We start from the raw sequence: 19,831 nt of genomic DNA, 5'->3' as shown, positions 1-19,831 counted from the left end.
CAGGTCCGAAACCCAAGGACAACGACTGGAAGAGGTCGGAAGTTCTACGGCGAAAGATTGCGTCGGCTGCTATGATGGTGGAAGCGATGTTGAAGATGGAGTAACAAAAAAAAAAGACAGGACTACTAAGAAAATGTCAGAGCAGTGGCTCTGATACCATGTTAGAAATACTGAATTCAACAGTATTGTATTTCTCACTGAAAGAATATACATGAGTGCTTTTATTTATGAGGCATATGAGTCTAGTACAAGTAAATATGAGTACAGTACAAGTAAGAGTGTAGTACAAGAATGTGTGCTATACAAGTAGACTAGTTGGGCCTAAAGCCCATAACACTATACATATTAACATTCTCAAACAAGATTCTCATGTCATTTACATTATCCTCTGTGTAGATGGCATCGTAATTACTAGCAACCATTCTTCTATTATTGTTCATCTTATAAAAAAAATTAGTTCTTCTTTTGATCTCAAGGGTCTTGGTTTTTCGAGTTATTTCCTTTGCTACAGATTGATTCTTCTCCTAATGGCCTATTTGTCCACCAAACTGAGAATGCTATTGATCTTCTTACCGACTTTCATATGCTTGACTGCAAACCTTGTAAGACCCCTTGTTTTCCTTCCCATTATCTCACTCATAATGATAGTCCTTTAGTCCTTGATCCATCTCCATATCGCATCCTTGTTGCGGCTTCACAATATTTGACTTTCGCAAGACCTGACATGTCCTGTGTTCTCCAACAAGCTTGTGATTACATGAGTCAGCCTACACAGAATAATATTTTGCTACTAAAAAAAATCTTCATTATCTAAGGAGTTCTCATGACCTTGGTATTACTTTTACACCTGGTCCTCTTGCTATATCATCCTTACAGATGTCGATTGAGTTGGTGATCCTCTTGATTGCAAGTCTATTGTTGGCTTTGTTTTTATTTGGGTAACTCTTCAACTACTTGCTCTGCCAAGATACAAGTAACTGTCTCTCATTCTTCAGCAGAAGCCGAGTATTGGGCATTAGATACTTCTGCTGATGAATTATGCTGGATTAGTTATGTTACTCAAAGATCTTGGTGTTTTTGTTGCTCGCCTCCAGTTCTATGGTGTGATAATGTCTTAGCTTTAGCCATAGCCTCCAATCCTATTTTTCACGCTAGACTCTAAACATATTGAAATTGATTACCATTTTTTTTCCTAAGAAAGTCCTTCGACGGGATCTTCTTGCTCACTTCATCTCTTCTCATCATCAACTAGCTAACATCTTCAGCAAAGGCCTTCCCTCTCCTTGGTTTCTAGATCTGGTTTACTATGGGACAGTTGTTTCATTGGTTTTCCCCACGTTACCATATCGTATGTCGTTGTGATCTTTTATTTACGTGAAATGGTGCATGTTCATAGCAATTAAGACTTGAGCTTAATTGGATTAGTTAATCATTTGGCTTAATATTTATTTTTTGGTACAACTGGCCTTTTCCTTTCAAGTAGATTATGCCTACTGTTTTACTAATTCTTTTTACAATTTAATATTGTGTGATAGTATTTTAATGTGTGTTTAGGTTAGGGTTTTCTAATTAGTTTTATTAAGTTTTTAACTAAAAATGGCAAGTGACAATAGTGAGGGTGATCTTTGAACCTGGCAAATGTGGGTACTTAACACCTTCCTACCTCCATTTCCTAACTCCAAACATAAAAATTTTGGTTAGAACTTTGCCTTTGAGGTTAATAGTTGGTTAATGGACTGTAAAACCCAAGTGGCTACTCCAATTTCTCTGTCCTGATGAAGCTTGTAGTGTATTCACATGCCCATGTTTAGGGTGGGTTTACACAAGCATACCAAAAGAGTCATTTGCATGACCCGAACAAACAGGACGGGGTGCTTACATGTGTATACGTAAGTTCAGGAATTTATGACTCAAAATGAAATAATGACAAAATTGACTAGCCAAAGGCCTCTTGGCTCTTGACCTAGTGGTGCCTCTACCTCTCCCTTAATTTGAGGTTGAGTTCTGGTTCGACCCATTGAGTCCCCTTTGAGGATGTGCTAGACTCTCCTAAGGGGAAAAAAAGGAAAAGAAAAAAAAGAAAAAAATCATATTAAACGTGGTTCGGCAACTCTTGAAAGGAGTCTAAGCATGAAAAGAAAAAGAAAAAAAAAGAAAAAAATCATATTAAACGTGATTCGGCAACTCTTGAAAGGAGTCTAAGCATGAAAAGGAGTTTTCTTTTGGCACCAACTGCTATAATGCAATATTAATTTAACTCATGTACAGGAATCTAAGCATGAAAAGTAGTTTTCTTTTGGTGATGCCCATTTCATTGCTTTTCCTAGTGATTATTACTTTTTAGTTCTAAACTCAATTTGGATAAAGATTAACACATGAATAAACTAAAAGAAATCTACTTTTAATTCTTTGATTTCTGGACATCAGTTAAATTAATGCAGCAGTTTGTGCCATACTGCCATTATTGGATTTATTTCTACATATATTCTTTCTGCTTAGTAAATTAGTTGAGTTCTTGCAGAATTTCTGCAGGTTGATCACTGATATAACTATCGGTTTATCTGCAGTTGTTTGGCTGCTTGTGTTATTCTTAAAAAAAAAAATGAAAATTAATAGTCACAGGGGCAAAATATTCTAAACATACTCTATAATTGTATCACAGTATAAGAACTGCAAGTACTTATGGTAATCTGAGAATCGCCAAGCTTTTGTGTAAACAGAACCTGGGGCAGTTCAGTATCAAAGAAGGAAAAAGACAAGATGAGTGAAGCTACAGATAGCTGCAGGTTCATCTACAAAGACCTTAATCAGCCTATTGAAGCTAGGGTCGTTGACCTCCTCTCTCACATGTCCTTGAAGGAGAAAGTTGGCCAAATGACCTGCACTGAGAACCCTGCTGCTAGTCCTTCCACCATCAAAGACTTGTCCATTGGTACATTGTTCTTTATAATTTGCATATTTTATCATTAATATGTCATGGATTTGAGTCTGGGACTTAGTCTCTCCCCAAACATAGTTTGGGATAAGTCTACCTAGCAATCATCTCTTTAATACCCCATAAAAGTTGGAGATTTGAGCATTAGATAGACTTTTTTATTGATATTTTCCTTCACTTATGTTAGTTCTATATCATTTGCATATAGGAGCTATATTATATTCTTTCCCAGCCAGTTGTTATCCGACTGAACCTGCTTCGGCAACTGACTGGGCTGATATGGTTGACAGTTTACAGAAGGCAGCTTTAGAGTCACATCTTGGTATTCCAATTATACAAATGTGTGATTCCATCCATGGTCATGGCAACGTGTTTGGTGCTACAGTTTTCCCTCATAACATTGGCCTTGGAGCAACTAGGCAAGTCCTTTTATATATATTCCAGCTGATTGATGCGCATATAATCATATAGCTAGATGCCATATTTCAATAGTGAATAAAAGTCTATTGTCCCAGCTAGAGTGTTTAACTTTAGTTTCACTACACATGGCATATTACAGTTGGAATATAAAGTAGAACACATCAAGTGAGATAGAGGATTTTTATTGGTTGTAGCATGTCTAAGAATCAGCTACATATTAATTAAAACATTTTAAGATATATCAAGCTCATCAATGCAGAAAGAGAATTTATTATGTCATAGCCTTATATTCCTTCTTGTTTGTTATCCTGTCTGCTATTTGTTGTAGAGATAAGAACTTAGTTGAAAGAATTGCAGCTGCTACTGCACTGGAACTCAGAGCAACTGGAACTAATTTTTCTATTGCTCCTTGCGTAGCTGTAAGTTGACTCATATTAATGCTAGACCATTTCGTTGTGTTCTTCTGTTTATTAATCCACATGCATGATTTTTGGGATTGCTGTGGGAAATGTGCCTACAGGTTATCAGAGATCCAAGATGGGGACTTTGTTATGAGAGTTTTAGTGAGGATAGTGAAATAGTTAGTGCCATGACATCTGCTGTTGTAGGATATCAGGGCATACCGCCCGCAGGACATCCTAATGGTTACCCTTATTTGGCCAGCGGGTAAGAAAAAATTCCAGTACTACTTCTTTTCTAACCTTCTAAAATGAATGTGAGCCCTGTCTATCAACAGTGGAAGTTCATATAATGATAATAAATTTCAACCTCAAACTTGATAAATTGAAACGTAGAAATTTTTAAACTTGTTGTACTTTTTTTTTTTGTGTGTGTGTATTTATGTACTTTTGTAGTGAAACATATGTGACAACATTGCTATATGGTTCTACCTAATTTTTGCCTACAATATCAGAAATAAAATTCAAAAATCCTCACAAACTCAAATCTAACCCAAATGTAACCACACCTAACTCAACTCTAACTTATAATCTCAATTCACAAATGTACCAAACGCTTTGTAGAAATCCATTCGACATTCTTCTAAAAGCCTTTAATCACATAAGCCTTCCAATGCCACCATCATGGAAGTGTTTAAAAAAATTTGTTGACAGTAGGTTATTTGATTTTTGTTTGACTATTTCTTTCATCTATAAATGCAGAACAAATGTTATTGCATGTGCCAAGCATTTCGTTGGAGATGGAGGCACTGAACTAGGTTTAATGGAAGGAGATACTGTCTCATCTTTTGAAGACTTGGAGAGGATCCATATGAAACCTTACCTGCATTGTTTGGCTCAAGGAGTCTCCACTATTATGCCCTCTTATACCAGCTGGAATGGGACTAAAATGCATGGTCACCGCTTTCTCTTAACAGATATTTTGAAAGAGAAGCTGGGATTCAAGGTGCTTAAGCCTCTGATTTCAAGATTTTCATCAAGAATATACCTTTACCTCATCTTTCTTAAATCTTGGGACTTTGTGAGTGATGATGTGGGTTAAATTTAGATGTAATCAATACACATAGCTTTTGCATCAAAATAGGGTTTTTATTGATTGCACCATAATTCAAGTTAAAAAATAAGAACCAAGTAACAGAGCCTTCACACTACTATTTAATCTCTTGTTTTCTTAGTAATACTTTCTTCCCATCTTGGTCTGTGGATGTATGCAATTTGTCCAATCACAAATATAAAATCTTGTATTCTTTGTGTATGTGTGCCTATTGAGTTATCTTTGTCTTGGTTTAAATCCTAGAAGTGACATTGCACAACAGTGAGTAGCTAAAATGGATCATCATCATAAAAATTTGATATTTAAACTTAGCTCATAAACTATGCTCTCCCAAAAACTTGAAGGAGAAGCTTGATTTCATTGTGCAGGATCCTTTGCTTATAGGTTTAACCTTCCCCCCACTTCTTTCTATGATAATTAAGCTAAATTAACTTTTATTTTATTTTTTCTCTTTTTTGGCAGGGATTTATTCTGTCAGGTTGGGAAGGAATTAACACTAATATGTGAATTATACAGAGCAGATTATCGTCATTGCGTTTTAACATCAATTAATGCAGGAGTGGACATGGTAAAGTAGTCTCAAAGGATTAAATGACTGCAAAGTTGTGCAAGCCACTTAATTTGAATGTGTTGTGATTATGTGCAGAATATGGAGCCTTTCCGATACGAAGAATATTTTGAAACTTTGATATCTCTCGTTGAATCAGGGGAGATACCCATGTCCAGGATTGATGATGCTGTGAAACGAATATTGGAAGTCAAATTTATTGCTGGCCTTTTTGAGCATCCCTTTGCTGATAGATCCTTGCTAGATATGGTTGGTTGCAAGGTATTGTTCAGTTGCTAAATTTACATAGACTAAGCCTAAATGAATGAAATAATAGTCACACTATCCTTGGCAGAAGGTAGAAATGGTTGTCCTATCTTATAATTTTCTTTGATAACAGGTGCATAGAGAATTGGCACGTGAAGCAGTAAGAAAATCACTGATTTTGCTAAAGAATGGGAAGGACCTGGAGAAGCCATTCCTCCCTCTAGATAAAAATGCAAGAAGAATATTAGTTATTGGGAGGTATGCTGATGATCTTGGGTACCAGTGTGGAGGTTGGACAATAACAAAGTATGGAACCAGTGGCAGAATAACCATAGGTGAGAACACATGGTTGATTTAACTATACAACTATGGTACATGATTTTTTGCATTGTCAACAAACTACATGATTAAATTCAATTATTGAAATTATGGTATAGTAACTAAAAAATTGAACTAAAGTTTTGACCAATAAATTTTATTTGGGAGATGGGGTAGAGAAGAAATGAGAGATGAAGCGTCACCATCAAAGGAAAGAGATAAAAAGAGAATTTTTTTTTTTTGATTAAGTATTTAGGGAACACATATATTTGCAAGACCAAGCAACCATGTTAAAAGCAATGGAATGATTTGTATATTTTTATACCTCTCTCTCTCATCCGGATTTTCCTTGTATTATAGGCACAACAATATTGGAAGGCATTAAAGAAGCAGTTGAAGAACATTCAGAAGTCATATATGAGCAAATCCCATCATCAGCAACTTTTGAAGGCCTAGAATTCTCCTTTGCTATAGTTGTTGTTGGTGAGCCTGCTTATGCTGAAAGCAAAGGATATAATGTAGAGCTCAAAAATCCTTTTGATGGTGCCAATGTTATTAACATGGTTGCGGAAAGAGTTCCTACTTTGGTAGTTCTAATATCTGGAAGGCCTCTTGTTTTGGAACCAGAACTTCTAGAAAAAATTGATGCAGTGGTTGCAGCTTGGTTGCCAGGGAGCCAAGAAGAGGGAGTAGCAGATGTGGTGTTTGGAGACTATGAGTTCCAGGGAAAGCTTCCTGTCACTTGGTTCAAGAGGGTAGACCAGCTGCCTATGAATTATGGGGATGAGCATTATGATCCTTTGTTTCCTTTAGGCTTTGGTTTAAAGATGAAGGTACATTAGGTGAATTTGGATATGTGAATTCAATAAGGCTAGGCACACAACAGGTCATATCAGCAGTTGTCAAAAATGTTGTACTTACTTATGTGAATTTAGTTAAGTCAAGCTTAGGTTACCTTATAGCCAGCCCAGATTGGGTATTATCTCTATTGTGTATTCTCATTATGTCTACTCCGTTTTTATGAGCCATAATCTAGCCAAACATGCATGGATCGTATGTTTCAAAGCCCATATGATGGTCTTAAAAAATATCCTCTTTTGTTCCTACTCATCTTGTAAATGAAATTGAAATGAAAAGAAAAGTCCTTTTTGATACAATTTATTTGTCAGTTTTTTCATAGAGATTATTTAAAAATTGTACCTAAAATATTGAAAATTAAAAAAAATTTATATTTTGAAAAGTGCAGTGTGATAACATGTATAGAGATAAATGAACTCATGTGGTCAATATTTTTTGGTTGGCTAAGATGGTAAAAATTATCTACTAAGGACTCAAAGGCTGAACCATGATTAAATTATTGGCTTGGTGATAATGGCATGCCAACCTCTCAAGGAGAGTAGAAAAAAAGAAGGTAAACTCTACAGGGATTGCTATTTGAGAGAGCAACTACCATTTACCTGCTAATTTGATGCACCAACTCAACTGCTCATTAGGAGAAACGGATAGTACTCTTACTCTGATTATATGAAATGATTTGTACTTAATGCATAAGACTCTCACTTTTGTGGGGTATAGAAGAGGTGATTGATATTTCCATAGACAGTCTTACTTGAATTTTAGAAGTGAAATTTGACATGCCCCTCACACTAGTACGAGACAAAAGGAAGGGTAGAGACTTGGAGAGAGAAAAATCAAGTGCTTTATTAAAACAAAGATATCTGTACATTAGCTAGGACTATATCAAGACAAAAGAGAAAACATAGAGGAAAGCAAAGTAAAACGAAAGAAAAGAAAAGAAAACAAGAAAACATGGCATTCAAGACCCACACAGCTGAAACTTACCCCCTAGCCCCAGAAATCAAAGAGTAATTTTCAAGTCAAATCAAGACCATTATTGGGGAACCTCTAACAGAGCCATAGAACTTGTAAATGACAAATATGAAAAATCTGTCATACTGGACAGTGTGGAGATTATGCAAAGAACAATTTAGTGTAGGTCAATTGTAAAATTACATTAGATACACACATAAAAAAGATCCTGAATGAAAATATAGACCACTCACCAGAGGCTGAAAAGTCTCAATCTACACCACAGATCAACTACTATTGTCTAACCTGGGAAAGAAAACAAAAAATTCTGTAAATGTATATGCCACAACAACTTATTGAAAAAGAAATTTACAAAAGAAATATGATAACTTTCGCACAGCTTTGAACACAAATGAGGCTATAGGAAATACAGCAGCAGCAACAGGATCATTATGAAACATTATAGATACCTTAAGACTTTGGATAGAATAGATGTGACCGATCTTGGCTATTAGGTTGAGGATCCACTGCCTACCCCAAAAATATTTGGGCTAAAGATTTGTTTTTGTTAAATAGGTACCTTAAGACTTTAATAGGATGCAATATGGTCAGGTACTCAGGTTGATATAGTTCATGTTATACCAGTGACCTCTTACACTGCCATATTCAACTTCCATCTACCTAAATGGAAAGCCAAACCTCATTTACAAAAAATCAGTTCACTCAACCAGAAATAGTGGTCCTTTGTAATCATTCACTCACTCACCAATCCATGCCACTCAATTTCTGCAAGTCTCACATAACCAAATATTCAATTCAATACCCTTTAGTTCAATCTAAACATAGCATCTTACAAATGAAAACTCAACTTCAATCTAAAATATGTAACAATTGAATGAAGTGAAATAGTTTATCAAATGCGCATGCTGACCTGAACAAGCTACCCATTTCAAATAATTCCATTGAAAACTCAACTTCCATCTCCATCATTAGTGACCATAACTCTTTCAATCATTTAAAACCCAAGAAGGAAAAAGACACATACTTGAGGGCGAAACCGATTATCACAATAGAGAATGCGAAAACAGAAAGAACCTTAATTCCTTACTTGCAACACAGCTTCACAAACAATCGCTCTCAGAGACAGAGACTGTACACCGGCCTCGTAACCCGACCCGACTGGCAAGTCCCTGAACCGGGCATAGTGTGGTTGGTGGGGAGTGAGAACTGAGAAGAGCATTGGTGGTACTGGTACTTGGTAGAGCAGTAGACAGCGTAAGAGTAAGAAAGAAGGTTGTGTTGTCGCTTGACAGCGTTGTTTTAGTAAAATAGAAAGGCATAAATCCAGTTTTAGTCGTTATATTTTGAACTTTTTTTTTTTTATTTTAGTCCTTACATTTTATTTTTATCATTTTTAGTATCTAAAATTTACATAAATTAAGATCTAAAAGTTTATTGAACAAGCTCACCAAGAATCTCAACCCAGATCTAAAAGTTTCTTTCTCTCTTAATTTGGACTCACAGGTAAGCAAAATATACAATAAATCCCACTCTCTCGTGCAAACCACTCTCAATCTCAATCTCACTCCTCATCACCATTCTTCCTTTGTTTAACCTCACAAATTGCCTGTCTTCCTTCACCAGCATCTCATTCACGTCTTCACTTCCGGTGAACAATACAGAAGGGCATCGCCGAACGACATCGTTTTATGTCTTGATCCGAACTAGACCATCGACAACAACTTCCTCGGTGCCAAGGTAACCTGGACCAATTCCAATGGCACCGTTTCTGGGTATGGAGCAGATCCAATGGCGCCGTGTCTGGGTTTGGAGCAGATCTAGGTTTGGGTCTCAGTCCCTTCTCTCAATCTCTCCTTCGTAGTCAAGCATGACAACTCCGCCTTGCCGAAAATCCAGATTGAATAAGCAGATCTCGGTAATTTAGGGACTAAATTATTGGGTTTTTCTGGGTAATTTGATTAGCGAAGATTGTGTTTTTCTGGGTTTGAATCTACTGTGATAATTTGTTTTTTTGTTGGTTTGAATTTTTGTGTTTGATTTTTCCGACGAAATCGTACAACTAAAGCCTCGAGATTTGAAGATGTACATGAACATCAAAGACCAACACGGCAACGGACAATGGAGATCTATTCCTTTGTATTTGAGCTAAATTTTTTAGGTTTTTTTGTGTGTGTTTGTTTCCTAAGAAAATATAGGTCTATGGGTTTGTTGGAGATTGGTTTTTTTATTGGGTTTATGGGTTTGATTTGCTGGCTGATTAGTTATTCAATTATGGACTTTGTGAAAATCATGTGGATTAGTGATTTGTTGGAGAATTTGGTGTTGAATGGATGTTTGTTGTTGTTGTTGTTGTTGTTTTTTTTTTTTTTTTTTAAATTTCTGGGTTGGAGTTCTTGGTGTTCTTGTTCAATAAACTTTTAGATCTTAATTCATGTGAATTTTAGTTTTTAATTCTGTTTTTAATTTTTTATTTAGTTAAAATCAATATATTAATTTTTTAAATTTGTATGCTGATGTGGCATGGGTGATGTGGCATTTTTTATAATATTTTAATTCCTTCGTCAGCCACGTCAGCATTTTCTGTTAGTTGGGTGACGGCAAGGACTTAAATGTCACGTGTTAATTGGTTTAAGGACTAAAAGTGGTTAAAATAAAATGCAAGGACCAAAATAGAAATCGGGTCAAAATATAGGGACTAAAAGTGCATTTACGCCAAATAAAAATACACGTCCTTTACTTCCTGGAAGACAAGTACCATGTAAATTCTTCAGCAAAAAAAAGCAGGCGAAAATGAACTTTTTGTCCCTACATTTTGGATTAATTCTCATTTTAGTTTTTTTTTTTTTTTTTAAATGATTCTCATTTTAGCTTCAAAATTGATTTCGTCACTAATATCATCCTAAAAAAAGAAAATCGTTTTTAAAATGGTCCTTACCATCAGCCAACCAACGGAAAAATCTTACGTGTCTAACAGAATGTCCTACTTGCTGACACGGCGCTAACGTGGCCATTAAAATATTATTTTAAAAAAAAATTTAGCATTTAAAAAAGCCACATCAGCATTTTAATTTTTTTAAAAGTCAAAAATTTAAACAAAAAATAAATTAAATTAAAAAAAGCCTTAAATCTAATCTAATCATTTTTTTTCTTTTCATTATTTTTTCGTATGAACAGTTCTTCATGTTCTTCCCAAATCCAAGAAACAAACCCAGCAACCAAATCCAACCTCCATCAATGCCAGGAAAATAAGAAATAAATCCAACAAACCAACCAATCTCCAACAAACCCATAAACTCATAAATTTCATATTCAAATTATCAAATTCCTATTCCAAATTGATCTTGATCATGAACACACTAGAATAACAAACCCAGAATATTCAATCCCAAGAACAAAAGAATAGAAACCCACCATCTCCCTCGTCAACCCAATCATATGGGTTTGAGAGCCACTGCCTGGGGTGGCGGCTTTGGTGAACGGCATGGGTGAAGGAGAGGATTTTGGTCATGGCTGAGATCGGGCCAAATCACAACCCACCGATCCGAGAGGCTGAGATCACGCTCTTCTTCACTAGATCGGCTGAGATCCGAGTTTTGATCATGGCTGAGATCGCGCTCTTCTTCACCGAGTGGTGACGCTCTTCATCACCAGACCCACTTCTCCAAGCCCTCGCTGCTCACATTCTTCAATCAACCCCACCAAATCATCACCAACATCAATATCATCCCAATCACGATCCTTACTCTCATCAATCTATGAAACTTAACCCCCATAAACTCCATCCTCAGAACCAACTCCAACATCATCAAAATTCCAAGAAATCCTATGATCAAACTAGATATGGTTTGATCATGGGATGGGTTTTGTGGGTCTTCAATTTAAAGGGTTATGGGTTCTCTTGATCTTGATTTTGATTTTTGAGTGGTCATGTTGTTTGGCTCTTGAAACCGAGAGAGTGAAAGATAAGAGATGAGAGATGAGAACACGATGAGAGCTTTTTTTTTTTTTTTTTTCCTGAATGAGAACACAATGGAGCTTGAGCTTCAATCTTTACAGCTTAAAAAAAGTAAATTTTTTTTGGTTTGTTTTTTAGTTTTTTAATTAAAATTAAAATTGTGAAATTTGGCTTTTTAATTTTATTAATTAAAATGCTGTTGTGGTATTTAAAAAATGTCAAATAATATTTTTTAATAATATTTTAATGGTCACGTCAGCGCCATGTCAGCAAGTAGGGCATTCCATTAGACACGTAGGATTTTTCCGTTGGTTGACTGATGGCAATGACCATTTTAAAAACGATTTTCTTTTTTTAAGGATGACATTAGTAATGAAATCAATTTTAGGACCAAAATGAGAATTGACCCAAAATGTAAGGACCAAAAGTGCATTTTCACCAAAAAAGTATTGTGGGGAGTGAAACGACCCCGGTGGGTATATGGGCCTTTGGGCCATGCTAAGGAGGGCCGACCTGCTCCTAGGTTAAGATTTTGTTAGTACTACGGGTCGGCCCATACGCCGAGGATCCGAGGATTCATCCGAGGGGTGATTTGCTCCTCGGACGGATATGGGAGAACCAGGGACTTCATTATAAAGGTTAAGGGACGACTCGGTGAAGACCAATGGTTAAAAGGGGTGAATCCTTGAATGTCCTAGAAGCACCGATATTTGAGAAATACCAAAGATAAAGGCTGCCACTTCCACATTAAAGACTCTGCACCTACCTCCCTAGCCGCATTAATGGGGAAGTGACCCCTGAACAGTGGAAAGGAAACTTCTGGTCACTATCCAGAGGCACTAAGGAGAAAAATATCTAGGGGGAAGGGGGTGAGAACAACACGTGGGAAAAGTATCAGAAAGAGAAGTATTTAAAGGGGAACTTAGAGCAATAGAGGGAGATCTTCTTTTGGGAACAGAAAAAAGAAAGAAAAGAGAAATAATAGAAAAGGAATTCTCGGCTTACGTCCGAGGAGGTTTATTTGCAATAATTGTTTGTTGTTAATAAGTGTTTTTAGCTTTGGAATTGTTATCAAATCCTCAATACTTCTAACCTGGGTTTCAAGCCCATACTCTAGAAATTTATATTGTTGAAGGCTCATTGGGCCTGAGCCCGTAGCTGTTCTTGGGTTCAGGTGCAATTGTGCACCTACAATTGGCGCCGTCTGTGGGGAACCTAGTCTAGAAGAGGTGGGGATAGGATGGCAGGCTTAGGTTCTCACCATGCAGAATCACAGGGATCACAACCGGAAGATCATTTCGAACGTCTTGAACATCGAAGGGATCGTGAGGGAAGTGTCCATACAGAATACCCAGGCGCTAGCCATACTCATGGTGGGGGTAGCACCACCCACGAGGAGAGTTCTAAATCCATGCAGAAGGAAATCAATCGTTTGAAGAGAAAGTTACGCCGTGCTAAACGTAGGTTTTCACCGTCCTCATCTAATCCTTCCTCAGAGGAGGATAGGGGAGGTGGCTACAACTCAAGGTCGCGCTCCCCCACCAGTGCAACGTCCTCCGGTGAGGAGGACGACCAGCCAACTCGCAGACATAAGAAGCTTCATTCTAGGGGCTTAGGCAACGATGCTATGAGTAGGGCGTTGCACCAACTCTCCAAATCTCCGTTTACACGGAGGATTGAGAAAGGAAGGCTTCCCAGGAGGTTTACCCAGCCCACTTTTACCATCTACAATGGCCGGACTGATCCGGTGGAGCACGTGAGTCACTTTAACCAGAGGATGGCGGTGCACTCTCATAACGAGACCCTGATGTGTAAAGTTTTCCCCTCTAGCTTGGGACCTGTTGTTATGAGGTGGTTCAACGGCCTTAAATCGGGGTCTATAGGTTCGTTTGGGGAGCTTACTAGAGCATTCGCTTCGTGGTTCATTACGTGTAGTAGAGTACCTCGGCCATTGGACTCGCTGTTATCCATGACCATGAGAGAAGGGGAGACGTTGAAAGCATACTCCGACCGTTATTGGGAGATGTTTAATGAAATAGATGGCGACTTTGATGAGGTGGCGCTTAATACCTTTAAGGTAGGCCTTCCTACTGATCACAACTTGAGAAAGTCTTTGACTAAAAAGCCCGTCCGCAGTGTACGTCGCCTCATGGACCGTATTGACGAGTACAAGAGAGTGGAGGAAGACCAACAGCAAGGAAAGGGTAAGGAGAAGGTTATCTCGCAGGAGAGAAGGGATTTCAGGTCGGACAGGTACCACAATAACAGGCCGAGGAGAGATTACGTTGGGCAGTCCACCTCGGCAGCACCTCAGGCCGTGAACACTGTGTTCCGAGAACCAAGATATCGATTCTTGGAGAAAGTTCGTAAGGAACCCTTCTTCAAATGGCACAGTAAGATGGCAGGAGACCCCGCGAAGAGGAATCGAACCTTTTCTCGCCAATACCATCGGGATGTGGGCCACACTACCGAGAATTTTCGGACCCTTTGGAGCCACTTGGAGCGGCTTGTCGGTGAAGGAAAATCTGAAGCAACACTTGTGCCAACCTAGCGGGCCGGGCGGTCAATCCGGCTCAAACAATCGGAGGAATAATTCATCTCGGCCGGCTTTAGGAACAATTAATGTTATTTTTGCTGCACTGCGGGGACCGGTTCGGCTCCGACTAGGGTGATGGTCGTTTGCCATTCTCTGGCCGAGGAGGCTGCAGGCCAAAGAGGTTGAAGGCCATTTTGCCCGTCTTGGGATTCTCCGAGGAGGATAAGGCTGGTACCATTCAACCTCATGATGATGCTCTTGTGGTCACTCTTAGGATAGGGAATTATGATGTGAAGAGGGTGATGATAGATCAGGGCAGCGGTGCAGATATCATGTACCCTGATCTATTTACAGGGTTAAGACTGAAGCTGGAGGATCTTACTCCCTATGACTCGCCACTTATAAGCTTCGAAGGGAGAGCTGTCGTGCCGAGGGGACAGATCCGTTTGCCCGTTCAGTCCGGATCAGAAACGTTGGAAGTGGATTTCATTGTCGTTGATGCGTACTCTCCATACACGGCCATCCTTACCAGACCTTGGCTGCACGCTCTGGGGGCTGTCTCCTCTACCTTGCATGTTAAAGTTAAATTCCCCTCGGGGGAATGTGTTGAGGAAATCCTCGGCAGCCAATCAGTGGCCAGGCAGTGCATATCGGCTGCAGTACTGCATCAGACAGAAGCCGAGTCTTTGGCTTTAATCACCAAAGACTTATAGCAGTTAACAGCTCCTGATTCATCTGGGATGGTGACAGGAGAGGAGACACATTGTGAGGAGTTAGAGAAGTTTCCAGTAGCCGATGACCCAGAGAGGTTCTTCCAAGTCGGCGTACTTTTGCCACACCAAGAGAAGATCGAATTGTTAGAATTTCTGAAGGACAATATTGATGTTTTTGCGTGGGATCCTTACGAAGCTCCAGGCGTCGATCCGAGCTTCATTTGTCATCATTTAAATGTCAACCCAGCTATTGTTCCGAGAAGGCAGCCACCTCGGCATTCTTCCAGAGAACATTCCGAGGCTGTGAAGGAAGAGGTGCTTAAACTCAAGAGGGCTGGGGCTATCAAAGAAGTTTTCTACCCCGAGTGGTTGGCCCATACAGTTGTTGTTAAAAAGAAGAATGGAACGTGGAGGGTATGTGTGGACTTTACTGATCTGAACAGGGCCTGTTCCAAAGATTCGTTCCCAATGCCGCGTATTGATCAACTGGTGGATGCCACTGTCGGACATCCTCGGATGAGTTTTTTGGACGCCTTCCAGGGTTACCACCAGATTCCCTTGGCATTGGAGGATCAAGAGAAGACTGCCTTCATTACTCCGACGGGGAATTATCATTATAAGGTCATGCCATTTGGTTTGAAGAATGCTGGGGCTACCTACCAAAGGATGATGACTAGAATGTTCGAACAGCAACTGGGGAAGACCGTTGAAGTATATGTGGATGATATGGTGGTTAAAAGCAAAACAATACCCTCACATGTGAGAGACCTGGCTGACACCTTTCAGGTGTTAAGAAAGTACAAGCTGCGCCTTAATGCCTCAAAATGCTCTTTCGGCGTTAGGTCTGGAAAGTTTTTGGGGTACATGATCACTCATAGAGGCATAGAGGTAAGCCCAGCACAGGTTAAGGCTATTCAGGACTTGCAGCCTCCTCGAAACCCAAAAGAAATCCAAAAATTAACCAAAATGATTGCCGCCTTGAACAGATTTATATCTCGGTCAGCTGACCGATGTCGTCCTTTCTTTCAGTTGTTGAACAATTGGAAAGGGTTTCAATGGACCGAGGACTGCGAGTTAGCTTTTCAACAGCTTAAGCGATATCTCTCTCGGCCACCCATTCTCTCTCGCCAGGAGGCACATGAGATTTTGTCTGCTTATTTGGCCGTGGTCGTCCACGCGGTCAGCCTTGTCCTCATAAGGGATGATAACGGTGTGCAAAGACCGGTATATTACGTTAGTAAGTCTTTAAATGATGCCGAGGTGCGTTATCTACCCTTGGAGAAAACACTTCTGGCTGTAGTTCATGCCACACGAAAGCTTCCTCATTATTTTCAGTCCCATACTGTGGTGGTTCTTACCCAATTACCTCTCAAGGCAGTGCTACGTAGCGCCGATTACTCGGGCAGGGTAGCAAAGTGGGGGACCATCCTGGGGGCTTTTGACGTTAAATACAAGCCTCGCACCTCTGTGAAGGGCCAGGTTCTCGCTGACTTAGTGGCAGAGTTTACCGAACCATTGCTGGAAGAAACTCTAAAAGAGGCGCGTGCTGATGAGAAATCAGTTGGTGTGATCACAGCTACAGTTCCTCCGACTTGGAAAGTGTATGTGGACGGGGCAGCTAATCAAAAAGGGTCAGGTGTTGGGCTCGTCTTGATGTCCCCTGAGGGAATTGTCTTCGAAAAATCTCTGAGATTGGCATTCTTGGCTACTAATAATGAAGCCGAGTATGAAGCAGTCTTATTGGGCATGAAAATGGTACGCAAGATGGGTGGCAAGGAAATCCATGTGTTCTCGGACTCTCAGTTGGTGGTCGGCCAGGTCACGGGGACCATGGAGGCTAGAGATCCACGGATGCAGGAATATTTGGCCCAGGTCAAGCGTCAGCAAACTGAATTTGACTCCTTCGTCTTAGCTCACATCTCTCGAAGCGGAAATACCCATGCAGACTCCTTAGCCACGCTGGCAATGTCTTCGACTCAAGGCGTGCCCAGGGTTATCCTCGTCGAGGATTTGCTAGAACCCACTCTTACCATTGTCAACGCGCCTCGCATTCATCTGATAAGGCCTGGGCCTAGTTGGATAGACCCGGTCGTGTCTTTTCTTAAGAATGACATCCTTCCCGAGGATAAATCTGAAGCTGATAAGATACGTCGAAAGGCACCACGCTTCTGGTTGTCCGAGGATCAAAAATTGTATAAACGCTCCTTTTCAGGACCGTACTTGTTATGTGTGCACCCTGACTTAACGGAAGGGCTTCTGGAAGAACTGCATGAAGGGATTTGTGGCAGCCACACTGGGGGAAGATCCTTAGCCCACAGAGCTTTGACTCAGGGTTATTGGTGGCCCAATATGCAAAGGAAGGCTCAAGACTACGCCAGAAAATGTGATCAATGCCAGAGGTTCGCCCCTAACATTCATCAACCTGGAGGAGTTCTTAACCCCCTTTCCAGTCCTTGGCCCTTCGCACAGTGGGGATTGGACATAGTTGGGCCATTTCCGAGGGCAGCAGGTAACAAAAGATGGCTGCTTGTAGGAATGGATTACTTTACTAAATGGGTCGAGGCGGAGCCCCTGGCAAACATTAGAGACGTTGATTCCAAGAAGTTTGTGTGGAAGAACATCGTCACTAAATTTGGAATACCACATACACTTATATCAGACAATGGTGTTCAATTTGACAGCAAAGCTTTTAGGAAGTATTGCGGTGATATGGGCATCATAAACAGATATTCCACCCCAGCTTATCCTCAGGGAAATGGACAAGCCGAGGCCGTTAACAAGGTCATAGTCAGTGGGCTGAAGAAAAGGTTAGACGACGCGAAAGGCAGATGGGTGGAAGAACTCCCACATGTCCTGTGGACGTATCGGACCACACCGCGTAGGTCCACTGGAGAAACACCATTCTCTATGACTTATGGAGCCGAGGCGGTGATACCCTTAGAATTTGGCTTTCCCACCCTGAAGACGAGTTCTTTTAACCCCCAAAGCAACGATGTACTCCTGGAGAAAGATCTTGACTTACTTGAAGAACGACGCGAGGCAGCCATGGTCCAGATGGCTTATTATCAACAAAAACTTAAACGAGGATATGATGCCCACGTGAAGCTAAGGCCACTAGCGCCTGGGGATCTCGTATTAAGAAAGGTTGTGGGCACTTCAAAGAACCCAGCTTGGGGTAAGCTCGGACCAAACTGGGAAGGCCCCTATCGAATTGTTTCAGTAGCAGGTATAGGGTCGTATCGGCTAGCTGATCTAGATGAAAGAATTGTACCACGCCCATGGAATGTAAATAACCTGCGAAGGTATTATTATTAATAAAGTGTGTTTTTGTTTGTAATCAGTTCAAAGTTGTAAATACCGCAGGAGTTTCCAACTACTATCCATAAGAATCAAATAGAAACTTGGTTAAGTGTTGTCCTCGGACCACAAACCTTGTGAAAATTGATATCTTTTCATTTGTTAAACAGAACCTTAGTTATGCCGGGTCCTCGGACCTCCTACTTTGGAAAAATTAACATTTGAAGTTACTACTCTTAAGAATCAAACAGAAACTTGGTTAAGTGTAGTCCTCGGACCACAAACCTTATGGAAATTGATATCTTTTCATTTGTTAAACAGAACCTTAGTTATGCCGGGTCCTCGGACCTCCTACTTTGGGAAAATTAACATTTGAAGTTACTACTCTTAAGAATCAAACAGAAACTTGGTTAAGTGTAGTCCTCGGACCACAAACCTTGTGGAAATTGATATCTTTTCATTTGTTAAACAGAACCTTAGTTATGCCGGGTCCTCGGACCTCCTACTTTGGGAAAATTAACATTTGAAGTTACTACTCTTAAGAATCAAACAGAAACTTGGTTAAGTGTAGTTCTCGGACCACAAACCTTGTGAAAAGTGATATCTTTTCATTTGTTAAACAGAACCTTAGTTATGCCGGGTCCTCGGACCTCCTATTTTGGGAAAATTAACATTTGAAGTTACTACTTTTAAGAATCAAACAGAAACTTGGTTAAGTGTAGTCCTCGGACCACAAACCTTGTGAAAAGTGATATCTTTTCATTTGTTAAACAGAACCTTAGTTATGCCGGGTCCTCGGACCTCCTACTTTGGGAAAATTTACGTTTGAAGTTACAACTGTTAAGAATCAAACAGGAACTTGTCTAAGTACAGTCCTCGGACCGCAAATCTTGTCACTGTTCTTATTCTTATCACATGTTATAGGGAAATTATTATCTCTCCATTCGTTAATTTGGATCTTAAGTTCTTCATTTTTGAGTGACAAATCAATTCTTGTGAGGAATGGTCTTTGGACCTTACGCCCTACTGAAAGTAATACGTCAGGTTACAAAGGTTTAACATCTAAGGTTATGTGAGTTATCTACACCGTGACATTATTTAATATCTAAGGTTATGTGGCAACTTAGAAGTCCTAATGGTTTGCATGGTGGAGTCATATTTATTCCGTTTTCCCGTCAACTATTTGTTATTGTGAACTTTCATGGCAAACACAAGAAGAATAAAGCAAAACAAAGGCAACAATATTGAAAGCCGAATAAAAATGTTTTTCATTAATTATATACAAGGAAGGGGAGTACAAAAAAATTCCTAGACTAGGCCCTAAACTAGGGAAGGGGGTCTTGAAGGAGCTGCCGCCTCGGTACTCTTCAATTCCAATTCAAAGGTCGACAAGGCCTGTTTCCCTTTGTCCGTTGAAGGAATGAGGGCTCCACGCGGGGACTTCCTCCTTTTCGGCACCGTCACACTTGTCCTTCTCGATATGGGAACCTTCAGGTTCTGT

General features: G+C 39.8%; 1 protein-coding gene and 1 pseudogene across 1 annotated transcript; both read left to right on the top strand.

Annotated features, from left to right (window-relative positions):
• The first annotated feature begins 2,107 nt into the window (after window positions 1–2,107).
• Window positions 2,108–3,454, top strand: LOC142608783 (uncharacterized). Its single transcript, XM_075780464.1, is given in 2 exon segments — window positions 2,108–2,932; window positions 3,144–3,454. Coding segments are annotated over 2 exon segments (483 nt in total). The 5' UTR covers window positions 2,108–2,760.
• A 232-nt stretch (window positions 3,455–3,686) lies between these two features.
• Window positions 3,687–6,987, top strand: LOC142609878 (uncharacterized; annotated as a pseudogene).
• Window positions 6,988–19,831: the final 12,844 nt, after the last annotated feature.

Source organism: Castanea sativa, chromosome 9, assembly GCF_040712315.1.
Source record: "Castanea sativa cultivar Marrone di Chiusa Pesio chromosome 9, ASM4071231v1".
Classification (NCBI taxonomy): Eukaryota; Viridiplantae; Streptophyta; class Magnoliopsida; order Fagales; family Fagaceae; genus Castanea; species Castanea sativa.
This window is presented reverse-complemented; position numbering and strand designations above follow the sequence as displayed.